General features: G+C 36.0%; 1 protein-coding gene and 1 long non-coding RNA gene across 3 annotated transcripts in view; both read left to right on the forward strand.

Annotated features, from left to right (window-relative positions):
* Positions 1-13,259, forward strand: part of LOC121879082 (zinc finger MYND domain-containing protein 11-like) — a 31,850-nt gene extending 18,591 nt beyond the window's left edge. Inside the window, exons 3-4 of one of the 2 annotated variants that reach the window (XM_042385583.1) lie at positions 1,870-1,988; positions 12,132-13,259. In XM_042385583.1, coding sequence (XP_042241517.1) covers positions 1,870-1,988; positions 12,132-12,144 — 132 coding nt within the window. In that variant the 3' untranslated portion in view covers positions 12,145-13,259. Of the gene's footprint in view, positions 1-1,869; positions 1,989-10,695; positions 11,170-12,131 lie in introns of those variants that run through there. The other variant, XM_042385584.1, reaches the window with a different exon arrangement.
* Positions 13,260-13,612: 353 nt separating this feature from the next.
* Positions 13,613-23,853, forward strand: LOC121878996. The gene is made up of 2 exons (XR_006091265.1): positions 13,613-17,639; positions 17,808-23,853. It is a non-coding gene; the product is annotated as an uncharacterized LOC121878996 (long non-coding RNA).
* The last annotated feature ends 1,113 nt before the right edge of the window (positions 23,854-24,966 follow it).

Below are 24,966 nucleotides of genomic sequence, written 5' to 3' on the forward strand. Positions count from 1 at the left end.
ATTGTATTGCTCATTTTGCACACATAAACATTAATTCAATAAAAAAGACATTCAGTAATAAACAATAATGAATCTTTTGTACATAAGAGAAATGACGCTGTTTACACGATTATGCACGTCGTTTGCACGTTGGCGGGCCGTTCAAACCCGTCGAAATTCAAGTTTCCACCCTCAATATTTTTATTTATTTTTTTGTGTGTTCCAATAAAATACGCTGAATTAAAAACTCGCGAAATTTGAGAAGCTACTATACGACATTTAACCCTTCAATATGTCTTCAAAGAGACCATGATGCAGAGAACGTGGTGCTAGTGCTTCCAAGCATAAGCACAAGTCACTATCTATCCAAGAAAAGGGTGAATTTCCATGGTCCGGCAATTTCCATGGTCTGGCACGGTCAGGTCCCGAAGTTGCTAGACTAGAGACGTACAACCTGTACTGGAAGTAAGGTTACTACTGTCTGTGTTTTAGCCATGTCTCTGGTCTTTGTTTCTTAGTTCTGTAAATGTGGTTTTAAAACTTATAATTGTTTATTTCTTTTGATTAAATTAATTTCAAAGCTCAGAGCTACAAATGACTAATCTGGCATTAGCTACTTGTATTTAAATGTACCGAAAACTGGAATATTAATAGTTACAAATTTATTTAAATTAGAAGCAGACATTCCTACTTGGTAATAGATACTGTAGAAATTTTGGAACTATAGTAGTTTGTTCATCAATAAATTGGGAAGATTTATTTTGCCATTTGTGTATAATTTATACCTGTGTGGTATGGCATTGCATGTATTTTTTTTTAATTTCAAATTAATTTGCTCAGTAAATAAAACATATCCAAATAAATTTTCACTTTCTGCATAGGAGATACAAGTCTCTTACTGCACTCCCCGAGTCCTGAGACGATGCATACTGTATTTTACATTCCAAATAAAATTAAGGTTTCTGTTGAATCATATAATTAGCTATCATTAAGCTTACTTATTATTTTTAAGTAATTTAAAAACAATTTTACTGTCAGTATTGGTATTGGCAAAGTATCGACCATTTCAAAGTATCATAGTATCGCGATCGGCAAAATTTTTAGTATCGGTACATCCTTAGTATGTGGTGAGGAAGACTATTTGATCACCTGTGGGAACTGAGATCAACATTGACTGATGTAAACAGAGATCAGATGAACAATGTTGATATAGAGAAATCTGACTGAGAAAGATTTAGGGGTAATAATAAGTAGGAATCTTAAACCAAGACAACAATGTGTAATTGCTCGAGACAAGGCTAACAAAGTACCCGGGTTCATACAAAGACGTGTTAGTTACAAGACTAACGAGGTTATCCTAAAACTATATCTTGCATTTGTGAGACCTCACTTGGATTATGCAGTTCAGTTTTGGTCACCGTACTACAGAAGGAATATTGAATCCCTAGAAAGCATACAGAGGAGGATTACAAGACTAATCCCGGGCATCTGAATTTGCACTCCCTAGAGAGATGTAGAGTGAGGGTCAATATGATTGAGGTGTATAAATGGAAGTCAGGGTTAAACAAAGGTGATATAGCAAAGGTACTTAAATTTTCCAACCAGGAATGAACTCATTGCATTGGTTTTAAATTAGACAAATTTAGATGTAGGTGCAAGGCCCCCATTTACACCAGCTTCACAGAAACTGGAATTGCATGTCTGCATTGAACTTTAAACACCCAAGTTTCTTTTTTACCAAGTTAAGGTTCTCACACATATGTGGCTGCTCCCCCCCCCCCCCACTTTCTTCTTCCATGCTGCATGTAAGGCATCATAGGGACACAGGTAGTACATTATCATTACTCTAATGAAATTAAAGTATGTGACAATTTTGTTTTTTCTTGACAGTGTTGGACATGCGAGGCTGAGGCCATCTACCACTGTTGCTGGAACACAGCTTACTGCTCCATTGAGTGTCAACAACTTCACTGGCATAAAGAGCACAAAAAACTCTGTCGCAGAAAGAGGTAACTTTATGTATTTAGGGGACATGTTAAGGGTGGGAAGATGAAAGAATATTTTTATGAATTTTTTGAGAGATGAGGTGTGTCAAACTGTGCTATTTGATTAGAGTTTACACAGCTAAATACAAAGTTTATTAAAGTACCCCAGTTGTAAATTTTTTAATTAAATGGTGGGTTATTGTGTAATATGTGGAATGTGATTCTTTCAAAATGGAATCCCTAATTAGGTTTAAGGTGAAAAGATTATATCAAGAAAATGCCCTGTTTACTTTTTATACTGTAAATAGAAACCCATGTATTATCTGTTACATGGTTTTGTAAAGCCTCTGGTGACCCAGCTACAGGTATTGTAGTGTTAGGTAAAGAACATTATTGTGGGAGTTTAGCTGACATAGCACAGCCTGAGATTACTCCTCTTAAGACACCATCTGCATGCTTTTGATGACATTCATTTAAGTATGCAGGTATTGTAGAGTATATGGCATGGAATCATTTGAATATATGGTTGGCCTTGATTTTGGTTAAATAGAGTGTGGTACACTTTCCCATGTGGGAATGTACATGCACTTCACTGATGAGCTTATATGTCATACAACTTGCACTTTTATCTCCATCACAGCTGCTCGATCCATTCATATGAGCATGCCTGGCAAGGCTCTCAGGGTAGTGTAATTTATCTTGTGAGTGCATGTTTTAAGTTGCTGTTAGTGTCAGTACCCAATCAAGTGTTGAAACAGTGTAAAGTACACAACTTTTTTATTTGATCAGTATTTTATTTTTCTGAGGTCCAGCTTAAGGTAGAGGGATCATGGATGTTCATGCAAGTACGTTAAAAATAAAAGCTTGCTGGCGAGCATTTAAACTTATGGCCTATTTTATGTGCCATGTTTGTGGAATACAGTGAGGTGGGATAATACCTAGATGCCAGTGTTTGCCAACAGGACTCACAAACTGAAGGCCCATCTGTAGTTTTATTTGAGTTTACCGGTAACTGTTTCTAGTGTTTTATTAAGTTATACTATGATTCTCATATCTGTTGTATAAAGTTGAGGCTGCTGCAGTTAACTTTTGAACTAAAATGGTTATTAATGGCACCTGTGATTATTTTCTTTAGTTTGTCAAAAAACATGTTTTGTGTTGGCTCATCCTCAGATACAGTACACAGTTTGTTGAGAATTGTTCTTCTATGAAGACTCATCTGCAGCTGTACATTAGTTTGACCTCATGTCTTGTTTTTATTTGTAGAATTTTTGTAAAAATATATTTTATTCTATTGTAACTTCATCAAAGCATATTTTGTAGGCAGCTTATTATGTTTAGTATAATGTATTTCTAAACACAGTATAGTAATTCTCAGACATATAGGAATTATCACTTTTGAAATGCAGTGTTTTTGTTAATGTCAGAAGTGAATTATTATTATTTTTAATTATGCCAGTGTATCAGAGAAACATCTATATTAATGGAAAAGTATTTGTATGTATTATATATTTAGTTACACAGAGTAGTTCCCATTTTTAATAATTATTATAATAATAATTATTATCATTATAAAAATTATTATTATTATTATTATTATTATTATTATTATTATTATTATTATTATAATTATTTTTATTATTGCATATTGTACAATCTGGTAACATAGAAATTGTATCTATCGGTACTCGAAGAGTCTCTGCTCACAGTGATACATGATAACACACACACAAACACATTAATTTTATTTTTAATCACTGCATATTAGGGTGTGTCATACGGAGGCGAATTTTTTTTTTTTTTGAGTTTGAAAAATCGGCCCATGGTAATAATGATGAAGTTCTATGTGCAGAATCATGTGATATCTTCAGATTTGAAAAGTTTTCATTTTGTGCTAGGTAAATTTTAACTTGAAATCTTATGAAAATTCAGTATTCCCACCCTTTTACCAACACCACTAAATAGCTTATTTAAAGTAAAGTAAATGTATCAGGTTAATTTATTAGGATGAAAATGATCCAGAATAGTGAAACGAATGATCTTGACACATTTATTAAATTTAATATTCCTTTAGAAAACAAAATAATCAAATACAAAAACCGGTTTTACTACTACGACCCGGTGTTGCTGCACACCATAGAGAACATGTCTTTCTTGCTTCTGTTTCTACTCATCACCTCCCTGCTGACCACCTGAGCTCGGATGTAGCCTTCCCTCCTCTCCTGGCTGTACACGTGACTGCTGGCCTCGCTCACTTGCTGTACATAACGCTCTATACTCGGGGTGTGCGAGGGCCAGGCAGGGACATGCATGGGGTTGTCCAGGAAAGCTCTGACTTGAACATTGGTGAGGCTGCAGGTAAGAGGGGGCTCACTGCCAGCCTGGATGTTATCCAGATCTATGAGATCAGTGAGGGTCTTGGCACCTAGATTGACTTCAGGAGTCTTCCTGACCCTGAAGGAATCGTCACCAACTGATTCGTCATGCCCAGATCCTCTCATAAGTCTCATATCCAAGATCTTTTTGACTGCCACTCTCTCTCTTCCTCATCCTTACTGCAGAGCATTGTCTGCAGAACTGCCTCGGGATGAGCATACCAGGAAGATCTCCTCACAGTCTGCTCCACAATCTGAACAACCTTCCTTGGCTGACTCCTCAGGAGCTCAAGCTGGAAGAGAACATGCCTCGGACCTTCGGAGAACGATGACTTGACCTTGGTGTTGAACCAATTTGGCAAGTAGACACTCACGATGAATTGGACAATAAGTCTCAGGTTGTGAAGCTGGTTCCCTTTCAGTTTATGATGAGCGACCCAAATTCTGCAGAACCTGAGAGCCGTTGTGAGCCACCTAGAATGTGAGACTGGACCTATCTGCAGGTAAACAAGTCTATCAGGCATGACCCCAGTTTTGATGGCACTGCAAATCATGTAACCATAGTACTGGTCAGTACTCAGGTCGTCAATGACAGTATGTGCAAGCTCAACGAGTGGAGGGCCAACTGTGATTTTTCAAAGCTCGGATTTATTTCTAACTCAGCAGCAGAGTCCAAACATCTTGCCAAGAGACCAGACCATCTGTTGTTTGAAAGAGTTCCTACATCCAGCCTGGATCAGATGTGTCTGGAGTAGCAACTGCTGGTGTGGAGGTCACAAACAATCCAGACCAGCTCTCTCCCAATCTTCCGCTTATCCACTGTATGACCCCCCCTGCTAATTCTGTGTTCGTGTTGGTGCTGTCCCCCTCCAATGGCCTGCAGGGTCTGGTCTACGCTCCTCTCTCTGAGCCAGTTCACATAATGTTATCTGCCACTATCTCAGCTGGTTTCCTGATGTCATCTTTCTCTGGAGTGAAATGCCACAAATATTTCCCTCCTGGTTCACTGCAGCAGGAGTAGTGTTCCTCCTTCACCATGGCAGGGAACAACTTGTCAGAATCTCCAACTTTCATGAACACTTTAGTGTCATTCCTTCTCCCATCAAAGAACAAACAATTGATTCCATTTTCTCTTATCCCCTTATCAAACTCCTCTTCTAGGTTACTGACAAGTTTCTCCTGAGCTCTCCTTACTTTGTTATGATCTATCACCAGGTGAACATCATCAGGTGTTATCAAACCACCGTCAATCCAGGCAGCTGTTGCTATCTCTGCAGTTTCTCTGAGACCAGTGTGGTGTCGCATGCTGGCCAGAGCTATGCTCGGGATATCTTTCCTATTTCGAATCTTATGCCTGGAAAGTTTGGGATCATTATTTTCTGGGTTAGGGACAAAGTCACCATTCTCCTGGTCAGCACTTGGATCAGCCATGGGGAAGTTATTAAACTCTGAATCAGCTTGACTCCAATCATCGGCCTTTTTTACCTCACCCTGGGCCTTCTCAAGTCTCTTTTCCTCGGCAACTCTTCTCCTCTTCTGTCTCTCTGTGGCAGCCTCCTGTCTCTTGGACCTCGAATATTTTGGCTAGAAATCATGAGAGCCCCTATGCCAGTCTTCTCTCTCTGTGCTTTGACAAATGATTCGATCACAGAATCTTCAGTTGCAGCAAATAAATACAGGAGATGTAGACCTCGGTTTACAGTCACGATCGCATCAAACTCCAGGACAGAGAGAACAATTGGGCACGCCGCAAGTAATTATGTCAAATAACTGGTCCAGTTGCTTGGCAAAGCTGTCCTTAACTGCAAGTTTTCTCCCAAGAGATATCTCTTGCCTTTTCCCAACTGGCTCTTATGATCTCACTAATCTTCTTCTGACTTGTTATGACTGGAGGCTTGAACTGAGCGTTAGCCAGTGTACTGCTCCAAGACAGCTTTGGTCATATCACTGCTTAATGTCTTTGTTTGTGTAAGTTCTTTGGTCTTTTCACTGATTTGCCTGATTAAAACACCGTATCTCAAAGCATCTCTCAATGTAGGCAACTCCAACTTCAGGAGCTCTCTCCCAGACCCAAAGATAGTGACTGAGATGGCTGGATTTTTGGTTCCTCGTCCTGACACAAGCAGCCATCGCAAATATTATCAACTTATAAATGCATCAGAATCTGAAACAGAAATAAATATTGTTAGTTGGGTTGTTAAAGAATGAAGTCAGAAAGCAATGTTCACTATTTAATTGTAATGCACTAATGCAGCTGTACGTTAGATTTTCGATAAATTTCACGCTAAAATTTACCTAGCAAAAGGTTGCAAAATATTGAAACTGAAATTATTTTCTGTTTAAATACACTAAAATCTGCCAAAAAAGTGATGGACCATTAGTTTTAGCTGATCTTCCCTCCTATGACACACCCTACAGTGCATATAGCAACACATATAAATTCTATTGTATTGCTGTAGAAGTACAATTACTATTGTGTTGCCCTCCCCCGATTGGGTAAAGACTTTTAGGACACCTTATTTAAAGCAAGGATTTTGTAGAATATGAAGAGTTTATATCTGTCTTGAACATTTCCTTGTAAGTGCAATTAACAGACAATGAACATATATGTTTAAACCACTTACTCAATTCCTTTAAGCTAGCACCTAATAATCATGGTATTACTTCTTGGGCTGACTTCCTTTTGGGATCAGGGAATGTGTGGTCATACTAGTACAGATCCTTTGTTTTTGGGTTCAGGGACTATGTAAGGGACTTTGTCTATCTAGTATGTGAGATCCAACACAGAAAGTGGAGTTTGGAATGATTGATACTACTCAACTTACTGTATAATGTATGTCTTATTGTGTCTTTGTGTTGGTAATTTCAATTGACTCCTTACCAATATTCAGAATCAACTTCCCCTCGGTGTTTCTGATTTTGTTTTCATTTCCAGCACTGTATTCATTTTTAAATTTTGTAGATAAATTGGATGCAACTTTTTCATTAACTAATGTCAAACCGTAATCACATGAATTTTTTTTATTTATTTATTAGGGAAAAATGTATACAGGTGTCCCTGGAGATACGAATGGGTTAGGTTCCCCCCCAAAAATATTCGTTATGTGAATTTACGTATCACGAATGAAAGGACAATGGAAAAATTAGGGTTCGCTTCCCCAATGACGAAAATTCCCCAATATCATACCCCCCAAAAACATGAAATTGGTTCATAAACAAGAACAAAACCTACCTAATTAGTGATAAATAGTACACAACTACTCTAATTTATGGCCTAACACATGAAATTACAACCTAAAACATGAAGAAGAAAAATGCTCAACTTTGGGACATTACTGCAAGATGGTCGCGTCTGCTAACTCCTGAAGCGTTTGTCAAAAAAACAGACTTCTTTAACAATTATTCCACTCTATATAAATGATGTGACTTAGAAATAAAGAAAATATAATAAAACTATAAAATTTGAAAAATGAAGAGCATGGGTGTGTATGTGTGAGAAGTGAACGTGTGTGTGGAGGCAATTATAGCCAAGGCCTTGGCTATACCTGTATCGCCAAATTTTCAGCCTAGCCACCTCGTATATTGTTACTTGTAATGAAACTATTAAAGTGGCGGAAAAATCATTGTAATACTTTAATGTGGCTTAGAAATATGGAAAATATAATATAAAACTATAAAATAAGAAAAATGGAGAACAAATGTGGGATGTAAATGTGTTATGAGATGGTGGGTTAGTGGGCTATAAATATATGGCAGTGCTCCATCCCGACGTGACATCATGGTATTCACACCACCTGCGGCCACCACACATCTGTGAGTCAGCTGGGTGACTGCCTGAACTGTTTCGTGGGATGAATGGATGGGAGGTTTGCTTGTGGAAGAACTTATTCTTTGTACTTAAAACAATATGTACTGTACCAGTAAATCTGAAGAATAAAAAAGCATGTTAATAATAAATAAAAGAAACACTACTGTGTTGCCATTTGGCAGGAGATGGGGAGACAGTAGAGCACTGAGTGGGTGATGGAATCCCAGCCATAGCTTTCTCCCTCCCATCCTTGGTACTTGCTTCTACATACACATAATGTTTAATTCCTTTATGTTTATGACTTTAAGATAATTATTTTATAATTTTTTGGCACATTCTGTATGAAGATTGTGTGTGCATGTAACCGTATAAAAAAAAATACTTATATATACCTACAAATACGAGTTGAAAATAACAGTAAGACAACTCACAGCATAGCTGAAAGCTGAGATAGTGACTCTGCACACCCCCTTCTGCAGAACTACCCCTCCCACGAGTCCCAGGGACTTAAAAACATTTTATTCACTTTGTTTTTTACTGTATAATTATTAAAAAAATAAATTTGCTCATTCTGTATGAAGATTGTATGTGCATGTAACAGAGTAAAAAAAAGTGAATGAAATTTACAGCAAACTTTCGATAACTCGGGACATATGGGGCTCTGGCCTTGCCGAGTTATCCCAAATTCCGACTTATCAAGGCACCTTCCTCCCCCATCTCACAAAAATACACAAAAAAATTATTGACCTACAGGTATATATGTGTACTGTATATGTAATTACTAAACATAAAAAAAAGTAACACTTACCAGCACTGCAGGCAAAGAATGAAGCACCATAGTAGGTGACACAGAGGCATGGTAGGTGACAGGTGGCCAGATATGTCAAGATTTTCCCAGATAATTTTATATATTTCGGCATTTGCCAAGTTATACCATAAAGCATTCCGAGACCCTATCCATGCCGAGTTATATGAAATTCCGAGTTATCAAATGCCAAGTTATTGAGGGTTTACCGTATGTACATCTACCCGAAAATACGAGTTGAAAAATATAAATAACACAATTCTCGGCTTCGCCCATTAGGGGGAGGATATCACCAACATCCGCACCTCCCTCATTGCGCCTCTCCTACACTACACACTTACTACCTAACACATGAAATTGCTACCTAACATATAAGAAGAAAAAAAGAAAGAAAATACTGTACAGGGGGTCCCCGGGTTACTCACAGGTTCATTTCTTGAGGACATTCTTAAGTCTGATACGTACATACATAAGTCGGAACACATGCTATGTGCATACTGCACTTGTTTTTGTTTCGGGGAATAGCCCATCTGAGCACAGGTCATCGACTCACAACTGGGCCTAGGGGGCGAAAAAATAAGAGTACTGTAAAAAGAAATTAAAAATAGAAGAAAAAAAAGGATTATATAAATCTACACCACGAAGATGCCGGAAAACCAGCTTTTTAAAGTGAGATAGATTGTATGAGTGTGGAAACACAGAAGAAGGCAGAGCATTCCACAGTTTGGCTGTGTGAGGAAATAAGGATGTACTACAACGGGTTATTCTAGTGTGACCAACAGCCACAGAGAAACTGTGGGCACCGCGCGCAAGACGAGTGTTACGAGTCCACTGCCTTGCCGGTGGTACACAGGATGCCAAATCCACCGAACAATGCCCGTTAAAGTACCTGTAAAAGAGAGAGAGTGAAGCAACATTGCAGCGAAGAGAAAGGGAAGAAAGATTACCAACTAAAGGAGGAGAGTCAATAAGACAAAATGCCTTTGATTCCACCCTATCTAACAGTTGGACAGAAGAAGAGCCACCCCAGAACAATGTTTAAAATCCCACTATATCATAGCCTAAGTCCTTATATACATCTAAAATAACTTAATTTAAGAGAAAAGATGAATTAGAATTACAGAATATAGTAAATGAAAGTAAAAAATAAGTCATCGGGTAAATAAGATACTGTAAATTTGAAGTTTAATCACGTTCGTATCAGTGGGCGTTCGTAAGTCAGACGTGCATAAGTCGGGGACCCCCTTTATAACTTTGGTACATTACCTTATGAGAAGGCAGTCTGGGTTCACCACAAGAAGGTGGGCTGAGTAAGAGCCTAACTCTGTGCATCTCTCCCCAAGATGGGCACTCCAGCTGACTCCTGGCATGCGATTTGAAGTTTTGCCCGGACCCAAATTCGTATAAGCTGGGGAAGCTTTCGTATCTCAAAAGAGTGGTGTCGGTATAGGAAATTTGTATAAGCGAATTTTTGTATCTAGAACGTTCATATCACGAGGGATACCTGTACAGTATATGATGACAGAGAGCAAGCGATGGGAAATAACATTTTGTAATCCAGAGGGAGAAATGATGAGAGGGTGATTATGTGTTTTATCAAGTAGAACTTAACATTGTAATGGTCATTGTTTATTGTTTAAGGTAAAGGTTAGCATTAGGAAAGATATTCTAACATTTTGAAGTTAGCACAAGTGGTCATATATATGATCAAGTCCTAGTTTCACTTTTTCCTTCTCCCCTCAGTTACTGACAGCCCAGGAAGTTTTTATAAAGACAGTAATATCAGTACAAAAGGAAGTGCGGATCATCTGTGATTTTTTTTTTATGACTGAAGAAGAAAGAGATGGCCCATAGCTACAGTGTGGTCTGTACAGAATATTTATAACTCAACCGACAGCATCAGGCATGTACGGTATAGTTCTGGTGTCGCATATCACTGACGGCTTGAGATGGGATAGGTATAGCCTCCATCTCTTTGTTTGGATATATGTGAGTCAGTTGTTTTTTAAAAGAAGCCATTGGGGGCATAATTATACTGTACTAGTATTGGCTCAAACTAGATATCAGTCACATACAGTATTACGGTACCTCCTCTGTAAAAATTTGAAACTTGGGTGAGTGAACTACAGCCACCACACACATTATTGTTATTGTAGTTGAGGCTTTAGGATGATGCAGTTGATATAAATCTAGTGGTCTAGTGCTGATAACCACATAAGAAACAAGAAAACACCAAGTTTCCAAGTGCTTTCATGTAATTCACATCTTTAGGGGTGAGTACAGACTAAGGAGTAATTACTGACAAGGCTAATATATGCAGTAAAGGAGAGTGAGATCAAGTCCCTAAGGACAGCAAGTGTCCACCATATTCAGTTCAAAAGGTGAAAGGGTTGGGTCACTCACCTTTACATGAGCACTTGGAAACTTGGTGTTTTCTTGTTTCATATGTGGTTATCAGCATATACTTAGATAGTGCTCACCTACAGTGAATTAATTGCATATAAATAAATAACTATATATATATATATATATATATATATATATATATATATATATATATATATATATATATATATATATATATATATATATATATATATATATATATATATCTTTGTATTTTGTGCTTCATTTTTTCAGTTAATCATTGGATGCTCAATAGAAGTTTTACAAATCATTACAGTACCTGCCTTGGCATGAACAGTGGTAGTCAATTAGTCTTCCTTAATTTGAATGAACAAATTTCATACTTTAAATATTCCATTACAAAGACAAAAACTTAAAGGGATTCAGTAGTAACCATATAGTATTGACTTCATTACCTCGGGTGTCACTAATAAAATGGTTGAACAGTATTTTCCTCTATATCAAATAAAGTAACGGAACCTTCAGTGTTATTAGAGATCTTCTCTCCAAAATTGTAAAACTAAAACCTCATTCTTAACCATTTATTATTGTATATGATTATATACTCTCATTTCTGTAATACTGTACTTTACTTGTACATTGATTTTTTTGCTTTCAGAGCAAGTTAATCTATGTTCGCCAAATCTTTAAGTTGCTATTTTTCTCCATACGTTCAAGTGTCAAAACATCAGAAATTCTTTAAACCTTATTACTTGAACTTTTTTCATTAATATGTTGTTTAGATAAAACAGATTTCATCATTTTTGTCTCAGCATGAAACGATGAGACTACATGACGAGGATGCATCTGGCATCTTCCAGATGTGTGTGGGTCTCTTAGTAGACTTAAGTCTTGTAAGTACAATAAGCCCTCGTTTTTTAATAACTTTTTTAAACTTGGTGGAAATGCTTTTCCAGGTAAGATCTTGGACAGAATTACATTTTATTGTTCTTGAATATTAATGATCTCTCTGGAATTACCAAATTATTAATTGTGCCACATTTTGTGCAATTATTTGATTATCACATTGATATGTAAGCGTATGATATGTAAACGCTTGAATGGAATATAATTTGAAACCCATTCCATGACTGGGCTGGAGTGTTATCTGACTCCCAAGATTTTCGAGATTTTTCTTTAATTTTGCTGAGACGTTTTCTTTGTGCTGTGTCAAAATGCTTACTTTTATTCAGACTCATAAACAAGACCTTAAATGCAATGATCAGATATGTAAACCAGTATTGTAACACAGATATAGCACACATTAAAACCAGGGATGTAGATGAGACCAAGACCACAAACTAGACCATTTGCAATTTTAGCATTTATGGATCACATGAATATTAGCCCCCCCTCCCCACCAGATAGTTTTGGGATGGGTAAATTTCAGGTTGATTAAGCTGGGTTGAAGAGGTGGCTTAATCTTCAAGTAACTCATAAAGGCTGAAATATGAGCGGTCTGTTTCAAATTTTCGGTCTCGATTACATCACTGATTAAAACACAATTTCAACTCTAAATGAAAAATCCCTGGATCTCATATGCTGGTTACTAAACTTTGAACAAACTATTTTCTGTATCATTCTTACTGTTTTAGGCATTCAAAGTAGGAAGCATGCAGAATTCTGCAGTTACTTCTCAGACCATCTTAATACCTTCAGTTTATTGGTGAGGCAACTTATTTATTGATGCGGCTATTGTAGTTAAAGACAGTGGATTTAGCACTTGAAATTTTTAGTGAAGGGGATAGTAAAAAATACTTAAAGCCAGGAGTAGATACCTTTGACAGATTAAGGTATGACATGAGAAAGTACAGTAATACAGTGAGTTCTGCTATAGCGCGTGTTTTGACATTGCGAATTGGCTCTAACGCGATTTATGAATAGAGGAACGATATTTGTAAAACGCGAACGCTTGTTTGCTGTAATGCGATTTTTGCTTACTATTTCTCCAATTTTGTGGTATTAACTGTGAATATGGTAAAGAAGAATATCTCCAAGAAGCGTTCTGGTGATCGCATTCCCGGTGATGATAGTAAAAGAAAGGCAATAACCCTTGAAGAGAAGCTCGATGTTATCTACCTCAAAATCACCCTTCTCCCCATCAAGTTATATTCATATTTTTTCAAGGTAAAGTGTTAAATTTACTGTATGATTTCATTATTAGATATGAATGTAACATTTATTTAGACTGTGCTATCCTTTGTGTTAGGCTAACTACTAAATTTTTTTCGATTTCGAGTAGTAATCTGCACCTAACCCTATTTTCTCCATAAGCCCTGTTATTTCTATTACGCAAATTTGTATAACACGATGTTTTACAAGAACACAACTATCGCGTTATAGCAGAACTGACTGTAGTCACAATGAAGTTTACCATAACAATTATCCATAAGAGAGAACACACTTTGTTGTACAGTATATCTATTTATAATGGGTGACCAAAAGTCCAGCTGCTCATATAGATGAAAACTTGTTTGCATGTTATATTATTTTTTCATCTTTGTGCTAGTTTTTATCACGAGAAGCTTATGTTAGCCACTTTGTGCTAGTTTTTATCACGAGAAGCTTATGTTAGCCATATCACTGTCAGCATTGTTGTTAGGTTTTTGTCATTTTTATGAGATAATTTCTAGAGTAACAGTACATGAGGGCTCTAGCATACAAATCTGCCCATGGTAACCATCTAAAATATGCTCTCTATCTCCATTTCCTCAACATTTTTTTAAAATGTATCAACTTCAATCGAGGCCACAGCAGGAAAAGTTAGATTCATTTTTCATACAGTATATCCCAAGGTTCGATTGGGGAGTCATGGTGGGGATATTCATTTGTTTGTACTTCAAGACAAATTTATTTCATATGGAAAAATGCATTTTATGTTGCATTTAACTACATCAAGAGTCATTATTGGCCATGTTGGTTTAAGTGTACCCAAGCATAAAATGGTTTGGATTTGATCTGGAATGTTACACTGCCTCCTCTGACTAGTAACTAGTTCAACTAATATCTAGACCAATTCAATGGGTTTTGGAAAAAAAAATCATCTTAATAAATTTGATACTGTAATAGAAAAATGTTTGATAAAGGGGTAAGATCTTAGTTAATTTCAAAACACATCTGTAAATCATTTCATCACCCCGTGTCAGTTTAGTTTGTCTAGTTTATTAATGATTTACAATACCTGTATAAGCCACTGACCCCTTGATCTCTATTCTCTCCAAATCCTCTTTTAAGTAAAATTTTATTTTATTTTGTTTTGCTCTTAGCTTATTTGTTTTATTTAAATTTGTTTCAAGAGCCTCATTGATTGTCCAGCCACCTCTCAATTTACATGATAGTTAAGTTCTTAAAAATGGTCGAGTAGTTCAAAACCGTGTAAATAAAAAATATTATCCCATGATGAATGATGTAAAAGATTGAGGTTAGGTTTTTTTATTAATGATTGTACTCTACTTAATATTTAAACAATGAAAAACTACTGTACAATCTTCTGCCAAATCTTATTAAATTTTACTAAGTGACAGTAGAAACTGAGACAAAGGTAATTCTGCCACTTACATTGACTGCTTCTTCTGATTGCATGCTGGTGGTGGAGGTGAGGGGACTGGAAGAGTTATTGAGGAAGGGGATTATCTGTGTCAGATGACCAGGTTGGTGAAGGTGGTGATGATGCTTGAGCGGGTAAGAGATGCAGCTGGCCTCTGACACCGATAGATGTTAGTGGCTTGTCGTCCTTATGATTTATGTATTTATTTATTATTATTTATTTTTTATTAATTAATTTATTTTGTAATGAATGCAATGTCAGCTGCGAGGCTTTCATTGTCTTCCCATGAGGGATATCTTTATAGCAGTTGATGTCTGCTAGAACATTTTGGGACTTCCAGTCATTTTGATGTGGTAACTGCAACACTTCTGAAAGTTCACAAACCACCTAGAACTTGCATTTAATGCCATCACTTCTCCATCTTCTTCTGATGCTAAGTCCTCATAAATGCTTTGTGCCTTGCTTGTATCACAAGAATGCTTATGGGAACGTTTTGCTGGTTTTGATGCACAATCCATGTGCTTAACATCCTTTCCACTTTTTTCATAATAGAGCTTCAAGATTATGATGTCTTAGTTGCAATCAATGAGGTTCCATATTGGGCATTTTCATTTTTGAAGCATTATTATGTATCATGCACAGTGTCAACTCACAAAGGCCAAACACACACTTGTTATCAACTGTGTGTTACCTCCATCATAGCAGTTAATTATGTCCATTTTCACATCACTGGTTAAGGCTTTTTGCTATTTTTGGGGGCACACTGGCACCCTTGGCACTCAGTCATGATACAAGGGTTAGAGTCTATTGCTACAGCAAGAACATGTACAAACCATACACACAAATGATAATACTGTATCACATAAGATGGCTACGTAAGAACAGACTGAGTGAGGCGGGAAGCCGTGGAAGCTGCCGACACACACAGCACTGTGCTTGCAATGTCTTTTAACCGTGCTGCCAGTCCATGTTGGCGACAAACTCAGTCTTGTGACTAATTGCTTTAAACCAAAATCCCGCTCACATAAAATAAAAAAGAGTATAAATGGAACGCACTCGGTATTCCAGACATGTTAAATGATTTCACATAAAACGCGATGAGGCTATATTATGCTTTGTTTATCTTTTACTCCGTGAATGTAAAGTCTAACATCTGGGTAATTGCAATGCGAATGAAATAATGATCTCATAAAGTTGACACATTCTTATAATATTGCTCACCATTAATGACAAGCATTTTAGTGTGGAAGATGTTTGCCAGGTGGTGGTACAGTGTAATATTGCAGTTGTGTTACATGTTCATATGTTAAACAGTACACCCTTGATATACCATGACAGTTCTCAGTCCCACTCTAACATTAAATCAAGGGTATATCAAGGTTCTACTGTTTGGCATATACATTGTAAGAGGATTCATGAGGGGGGCCCATACTACCTCAGGTTAGGATATCACTGATCAGTGGACTCTGCACTTTAGTTCCTAATGATTCTTACCTAAAAAGCTCATCAGTATATCTAAATAGACATCTCAGGTTTGTTTGGAAGAAACTAAATCAGAGCTAAATTTCCTCAAGAAACATTGTATAGCATTTTAATGCTGGGATGTTCAGATTCTGGTAATACACATTGACATCTATAATGTGAAAGGTGGGTTTTAGTGTGGTTACGTCTTATGGTAAATTCGGTAAAAAAAAGTATCTTTACAATTCTTGTGAGAAACAAAATGACATCACGAATGAAGGTTTTTGATAAAGGCTCGTAAGGCATACTGTTATTCACCACTCTTAATGCAACGAACTAATTTTATAATTTGAATGAAATAACTAAATTAACCTACCATAATAGGTAGTAAATGTCTCACAATCACACCTACCAACCCTAATGAGACAGCAGGATTGTTCAGTTCCAAATTCATCTGACCCCTCCTGAAAGATAATTATTTTTACCGAGTGTACATGTGATTAACTTGGAAAAAAGAGAGACTGGTTATCTTTCTCAGGATCAGAGCATACAGCAAACACACACACCACTTTGTCTTTTCTATAAGCCTATTTTACTTCTTACTTATTTCTTTAAAGTGTCATCTTGATCATGATACCTTTCTCTGTGCTTGACGAATGGCTTTGTGCCACTGTTACTGAAGGTGATCTAAGTATATTGAGGGGAAGTGAAGTGGCTTAGTTTACATACATTGACACTAGTTATGTCCAGGTCATTATGTACTGTACCAAGCACTAGAAAAGGTTAGTTTAATCCATATTTTATGAGTGTTACAGATGGCAGGTCATGAGATAATTCCTGTCATTCTTATACTGAACAGTATATTGAATTTTCTTATCATTACAGTATAACCTCGGAAATTTGTAAATCACTTATATGAGTCACTCAAAACTGGTACAGGTACTGTACCTTAAAAAAAAATACTGAAAACAAAATAACTCGGCTGGTTTCATATGTGACAATGTTTCCTCTGTGGTTTTGTGAATTTCCGCTCGTAAAATGTGAACAGAATCACTAATTTAAATCTCAGGATTTAGCCAACCTCTGCCATCCTCCTGTGGTTTCTGATCATTCTCTCTTACTTACTTTCTCAGGTGTGTATATTGTGGAGGAAGTTGTCAGGTGTGTATATTGTGGAGGAAGTTGTCAAGAGTGTATATTGTGGAGGAAGTTGTCAGGTGTGTATATTGTGGAGGAAGTCTTCAGGAGTGTATATTGTGGAGGAAGTTGTCAGGTGTGTATATTGTGGAGGAAGTTGTCAAGAGTGTATATTGTGGAGGAAGTTGTCAGGTGTGTATATTGTGGAGGAAGTTGTCAAGAGTGTATATTGTGGAGGAAGTTGTCAGGTGTGTATATTGTGGAGGAAGTCTTCAGGAGTGTATATTGTGGAGGAAGTTGTCAGGTGTGTATATTCTAGAAATAGTTGTCAGGTGTATATATTCTAGAGTAATTTGTCAGGTGTGTATATTATGGAGGAAAATATCATGTGTGTTCAGCCATCTCTCAAAGGTTTGTTTATTTTTAGGTGATCAAGTCTCATATATGAAACAATTGCAGTATTTAAATTCAAAATAAGTTTAGAATACTGAATACTACCTCTTGTTTTGTTAAGACATAAAAGGCACGTTTTAGAAAATGTGTCGGCGTGCACCAGCCATAGCTTAAGAAGGAAATCCAATCATTATAAAAGTTTAAGGTTTGTTTAATTGTAGTATTGCATGAATAGTTAAAGGATCAGGTAAGTTAAAAGTAAAACCAGCTGAGAACATGGACTTATACAACAATTTTTCCAAGGATGGCTAAAGTCATAATCAAGGGATGATGGACACCCACATAGTTAGGCCATTGCAGTCAGGAGGAGAGGTGTAGGATCGATATGTTGCTCCACGTGATTAGATTCATATATTTCTTGAAATAAGGGACATGATTGATTTGTGTTATATATGCCTCTGATTATAGTCATAATGAAAAGCACAATTCTTTTTACTGAATTAACTTGAGTGTAGCTTACCTTATGATCTGAAGTCTTCCAATGAAGTAAAATCACAAGTCGTTAGCATGATGTCTCTCCCCAAACTGAAGTAACTTACTGGTTCAGACCTATTTTATATGAACTGTGAGGCTGACTCATAGACATTGTTGTGTTGGCACTTATGATGTTGATACTTTTCTGTGTATGATACCGGGAAGAGGTTGACCCCATCACACTGTGTCATGACTCTGGTTGTTGGCAAGACTCATCAGTCTCTTTGATTGTTACAAGAAAAACTGAATTGTAACTTACTTGGGAACCTTCACTACAGAAATGTTTTATCGTTTTGAGAGGAGGAACTTGTTATAAAAAACTGGAAAATTCACAAGCCCAGTTTAGTCTGGGTCCCACCAGTACTGGGTTATTCAGATTGTTTTGTACTTATATCATGTTAGGGGATAGTTGGACTAGTGTGGTGGTGTCAGGAGTTACATATTGATTGTGTGTGGATGATTATGTTCTTACTGGTTGGTTTATCATACCTGGGATAGATGGGGTACACAGCTCTCATTACTGTGCAGTACTTCATTTTAATCCGCTAAAACCCTGCCCCCATATATATATTTTGTTAGTTTATTACTTAAATGTTCAGTATTAAAAGATTGAAAATCGTATGAAAAAAATTGGAAAATATTCACCTCCAGTGCTAAGCTAATAGAGATTGACATTCTCTCCTCGCCATCAAGATAGAAAGTGGGGGTTGGGAATGTCCTGAGTCAATAGGGAACAATACATATTTTGTCAGCACTCTGCATGTAAGTAGCTAAGCCAGCTTAATTACCTTTGGGCAAGTCTTGTGTGTGAGTCATGGGGATATGGGTTTAAGCACAGTTAAGGTGACAGGAGTAGCTTCCTATTTTGAAAAAAATCTGAAAGATGAGAATGCTTCTGTATCAGTCTCCCTTCCTCCCTCAAATTAATTTTGTCCAGGTGGGCAATGAAGAGGTGGTGGATGATGGAAACAGTGTGGATTTACCCTGCCATGGCTTGATGTCTCATTCTTTGTTAAATGGATGTGTCACTACTTTCTCTTGATCTCCTTTGGTAACAGTGTCTCTCCAGTCCAGTAGCATAGAGAGAAGCCTCTGTAATTCAAACAGTGCCCAAATAGAAAAAAAGGGTCACTTTTCAAACTTTTTTTATTAATATGATGTATATGGCAGAGTGGTTTGTGTAAGCTTGCCTTTCAGAATAACTATACTTTATATTTGTTTCCAGCATAGAAAATGCCTAATCCTCAAGCTCAATAGACTTTTACTAAACATAGTTAGACAAGATTAGCCTTCCTCTCCAGTGTATACAGTGTATTTGCCAACATATAATGTCACCTGACCTTTGGTGCCCATTTGCTATTTTTCTATTCCCTTTGTTGCACTAGTACTCACCTCAGTTATTCTTCATGTGCTCAAACACCTCAGTGCTACCTCATTTCATTGTTTTCTTTCATTTATTACAAGTCATTATATGTAGAGCATTTTGGTTATAACTACTGTAGTATTCAAAACATGTAGTACCAGATAGAGAGGCTCTTATTAGCTCTACTTTTATATAAATTTCCTTCTTGAACTTATTATCTAAGCATACCATATATATACCTGTACCCTCTATATTTTACATACACACATACATACATACATACATACATACATACATACATACATACATACATACCATCCTTTGTTTTTCCCCTTAGTTTATCCATTAATTACTGTCTAATTAATATTGATATGAATCATTATTCTACCATACAGTTGTTTACTTTGCCAATACATTTTTAGAAACACATCAAAACCTCTTTTATTCACTTTTATTTTATCCGAGCCATTTTTGTTTAGTTTTGATTTTTCAACCTCATATCATCACTTTTTTATCCAGCTCCATTTCATTCGCTTTTCACATCATATATGTTCTTAGATCACCCTATTCATTACACATTCCATTCCTTGACTTGATCATTTTATCCTTAGACCTTCATCTTTACACCTTGTTGATTGATTTGGTATTTAAGTATTTTCAGTAATTATATAACATTGAATGAGTTATGTAACAAGAGAGAGAGAGTGAGGTAGAATGGTCAGGCATTACCAGCAGCATAAGTGATGACAGGAAGAGTTCAAATAATAACCCATTTGTACAGTTTATAGTTGACACATACTTTTTCTTGTACTGTAATTATGCTGTTATGCAATATCTATGGTACTGTTTCTTTAGAGTTGGTGTTAATGTTAATGCTGATACTGTAATGAGAAACTGAATTAGTTTTTGTCATTATATCATTGAGCATATAATGTATAACTAACTTATATTGGGCATATGAGTTCGGTTTCTCTAAAGGAAACAAGTAGCTGAAAATAAGGCTGTAATTTTGAATTCATAGAGGAAATATGATGCATCTCAGCCTTGCACCACATACTTAAAGTTTGAATGTGATAAGAAAAAAATACAGTTAGATCCAGACCTAGGTTCTCAAAGGCTCGTACATTATATTTACAACCTAAATGGAGTACTGTACAGGTGTCCATCAATTTACGAAAGGGTTCTGTTCCAGAAAACCATTTATAAATCGATCCCTGCTTGTACTGTTTGCATCTAACTGCCTTGGTTAAGCTATAATACAAAAATGTAAGGAGAGAGTTTTCATAGTTGTTCTGAGGCTGATCTGTAACTAAATGTATTTCCCTTTGCCATGTTACAAGAGGAAATGAATGTACAAATCTGTGTTCCTCTGGGCCCAGGATGGGAGGTGTGTGTGTTTCTTTACTCAATAATTTGGAGGTTTAATATAAAACTGAAAATTTGTCTTGTACAAAATGATTTACTGTACTTGTGTCCTGTGGAATAGTAATATTTAAGGTACTTTGGGAGGTAATGAAAATTTCATTATGACTTGTGGTATTTGTTTTTGTTATTGTTAATGATGAGTAAGTTATACCATTTCTCTCACCAGCTTTTGTTATAGTTTATGTGCAATAATATATAGCAATATCCCAGTACTATATTGTTAAAATCTTAAAAGAGATGATTTCACCATAGATGATTATTAGGGGGACATTATGTTCATTACGAATATTAGGGTTGAACAAAAGTCTCATCTCTCTCACTAGAATTTTTTTTATTCTACATTATGACACTGATGTTTCTATAACAAACTTGAGTAATAAAATGTGAAGAACATTGTGGCCAAAGGTAGATTATTTGTAGAAAATGATATACATACAAGATCTGGTAAACTGGTTTCTTGATTATCTCAATATACCATAGCTTTGATGTTTTTGTTGGGATACCTTATACTATATAAAGGTTGGCAAGAAATAGCTTGACACTTTAAACCTATATAAATTCTGCCATTATGATCATACAAGATACACAATACTGTACTGTATATTGTACATACTGCACAGTATACATTTACATACTACACATCTTGCATAATACATAACATACACATGTGAAAAATATATGCAGTCGAAGTACACACATTGTTTTTACTCAGGCAGCTGCTTGTTATGTGTCGGTTATATCTCGCCCACCCTGGATAGTACAGTAAATAAATTATATGATTATTAACAAAGACATTAAAGTTTATTACCCAGGATAGTTACATAAACTGGTTCATAGTATTAGATAAATAAAAGTTTTGCTGGACAAGCCTTCAGTGATAAGTTAATCAGGCTTTCAGTGTGTTAAAACCTCTATTTATTGGTAACTGAATTAATAAGGGCTGTTTTATATAAAGAAAGTGCTTTATAACTCAAAGGGAGCTCTAGGTGCTTCATCACTTTCATGGGGAAAATTTTCACCAAGTCTTTCCAAATGATGGAAGCATTGAGCACAGTAACTGCATTTACATTTTACATCAAAAGTAACTTTATTTACAAGTTAAAGCACAAAGTAAAATAAATTTCAAGTTACAGCACAAAGTACATTATTTAAAAATTATAGCACTAAAGTAGCATCATTTAAAAGTTACACCATTGAGTAACATTATTTACAAGTTACATTAGAGGTGCTGAGTTTGATGTAACTTCTTTTTGGCTTCTTGTACAACATTTGAAATCTCAAGAGTTATTTGCACCATACAGTGTAGCTAGGGTCTGATAGATGGTTGATAAGCTTAGTATGTGCTGTTCTTTAATTGGTGTTTGTGTGTGTCAGGTCAAAGAAATTTGAATCCTCAGTGAATTGAAGACATTTATTTTGAAGCTGGAGTCTGTTTGTACTGTATGTGGCCAATGTGCGGCAAATCAGCCACTCATCCTCATAGGATTTGTAGGTGTGTTCATGTCCATTGTTGTTGATAATAAGTACCAAGGTTTGAATAAATGAAATAGAAGTTTGTATTAAATAAATGAAATAGAAGATTGTATTAGATGCAGTCTGTGCACAATTTGATTAGCATTATTTCCAGGAAACATTAGCTGTTCTTGTTATTGCACATTATACTTAAGGTTTTTGTACAGTTATATGATAATTTTAAGATTTTTTTTACAAATTATTTATAAAATTAATATGTGAAATATTTTCCTCAAGTGTTTTATCATTGCTGCGTCAATCAATCATTTATAAGTATTTAGAAGTTGGATTATGTTATGTTGTAAGGTTACACTGATATAATGTTATGTTTGTATACCCGTGTCTTTATGTTCAGGAGAACACAGTAGTTGTGTAGCACACTAACAGAGCCTGAATTACAGACAAAGCATTTTTGACATATTTTGGTGTTGTCCTTTATATGCACCACAGAATTATGTAAAAATGTTTTATTACCAATGAAAAGGTGTTCATTTGTGTCCTGGTGTTTATTTATTATTATTTTAAGTTTCAAGTGATGTTGTGATTGGAATTGTTGACTGGTTGTGTTTCCTGAATATTACTCAGTGTCGTCACCCAGTTTTTATTTGTTTGTTGATGGCTGCACCTCATTCTTTAGATACACAAGCCTGGTTTGACCTACCAATGCAATATTACTGATCCAGTTTACCTATCAGGAATCTAACAGTTCTTAGGATCCAGTCCCACTTTGGCACTAAGCATCTAGTGATGCTTATCATGAACAAAATGGTTTAACGATGTGAGCCTTCAATCCTAGCCATTTTCACAAGCCACTTGTGCTGTATCTATTGTATGGGGTCATCAGTACAAGGCTGCTTTAATTATATGTGAAAATGCAGGCATTATAAGGATATATTAAATATGAATGATTTTCAGTGGAATTTAGAAAACAGCTGCTGTCACACAAGGTAAAATATAATTTTAATATAGCCTTCTCCTTGAACACTTCTGCTATCAAATAAGGATTGTTATTTTGAAATTAAATTTCAGGATTACTTTTGTTAATGTTCTTTTGTTTATATAATGTGTTATACCATGGGCAGTGCCACAGATCTTTTTGTAAATATATATTTTTATTCAGGTTTATTTGACTTTAATTTTATGACCTAAAATGGTAGGTCATTCATTAAGTGACTTGTGAAATACCTGAGCCTGAACATCTCACACTTCCTGGCAGAGCCTATTTTACTAAAGGGGCTGTAGCATTCTGAAGCAGGGACACTGTAAAGTCACCTCAGTGTACAGTACAAACAATTCCTCACCTAGCAGGACAAGGGTTAATGAAGTAGATACAATTCTGATCCCATTATCCTTCAAAAAAATCTGTGAATTAAATACTCACTGGAATCTCCCAGCAAAAAACATGTGTCTGAAGTTCCTTCGTCACTTCTTTCAGCCTCACTTTTTTTTTTCTTCCTTAATTGACAGTGGAACTTATGCCACAAAACACAGTACTTAATTTAAAGTCCTGTAGATTAATAACTTATGAAATGAAATGATGTTTGATGCTGTTTCAACCATTTCAATTTGTTGTGATAGTGCAAATATTTTGCGGTAAACCTTCATTGCCTAATCCTTCTCTGCCAGATGTTGGTCCTACAGTTACCATATTTTACGACATATAAGATGCACTTTTTTGTCTGAAAAATGGCTAAAAAAATCAGCCTGCATCCTATATGTGAAGTTGTGATCTTCCGTAAGCTAATGAATCCCCCAGTTGCTGTCTCCAGTAGGCTAAATTCTACCTAACCCAACTCCAGAATTAAAAATATGTTATTGTTTACTTAAACGTATTATTATTATTTTTAATTACAGGGTAATTAAAAACTAATTCTTGTAAATATAAAAGCTCGATTTATAACTACAGGTTGTACCTCTCTAGTCCGGCATTCTGTGGTCCGGAAACTCCCGTGGTCCGGAACGATTTTAGTTTGTCCAATAGGTAGATAGGCAGCTTCTTTTTTTTTTTTTTTTTTTTTTACTTATCTGAATTATTATTATTATTACAGGAGTATTAACTTTTCGCCCCTCAGGCTCCAATGTGGGTCAGTGGCCTATGCCCGGGTGGGCTAATCCCCGTAAAAAAAATAACACCAAAGCCGCGAGAAATTAAGGTTTGTTTACATCCGGCAGTTCGGCTGCTCTCTCTCTCTGCTTGTCTATACAGAGTACAACATTTAACCCTTCAATATATATG

This window comes from Homarus americanus, unplaced genomic scaffold, assembly GCF_018991925.1.
Source record: "Homarus americanus isolate GMGI-L3 unplaced genomic scaffold, GMGI_Hamer_2.0 scaffold4060, whole genome shotgun sequence".
Lineage (NCBI taxonomy): Eukaryota > Metazoa > Arthropoda > Malacostraca > Decapoda > Nephropidae > Homarus > Homarus americanus.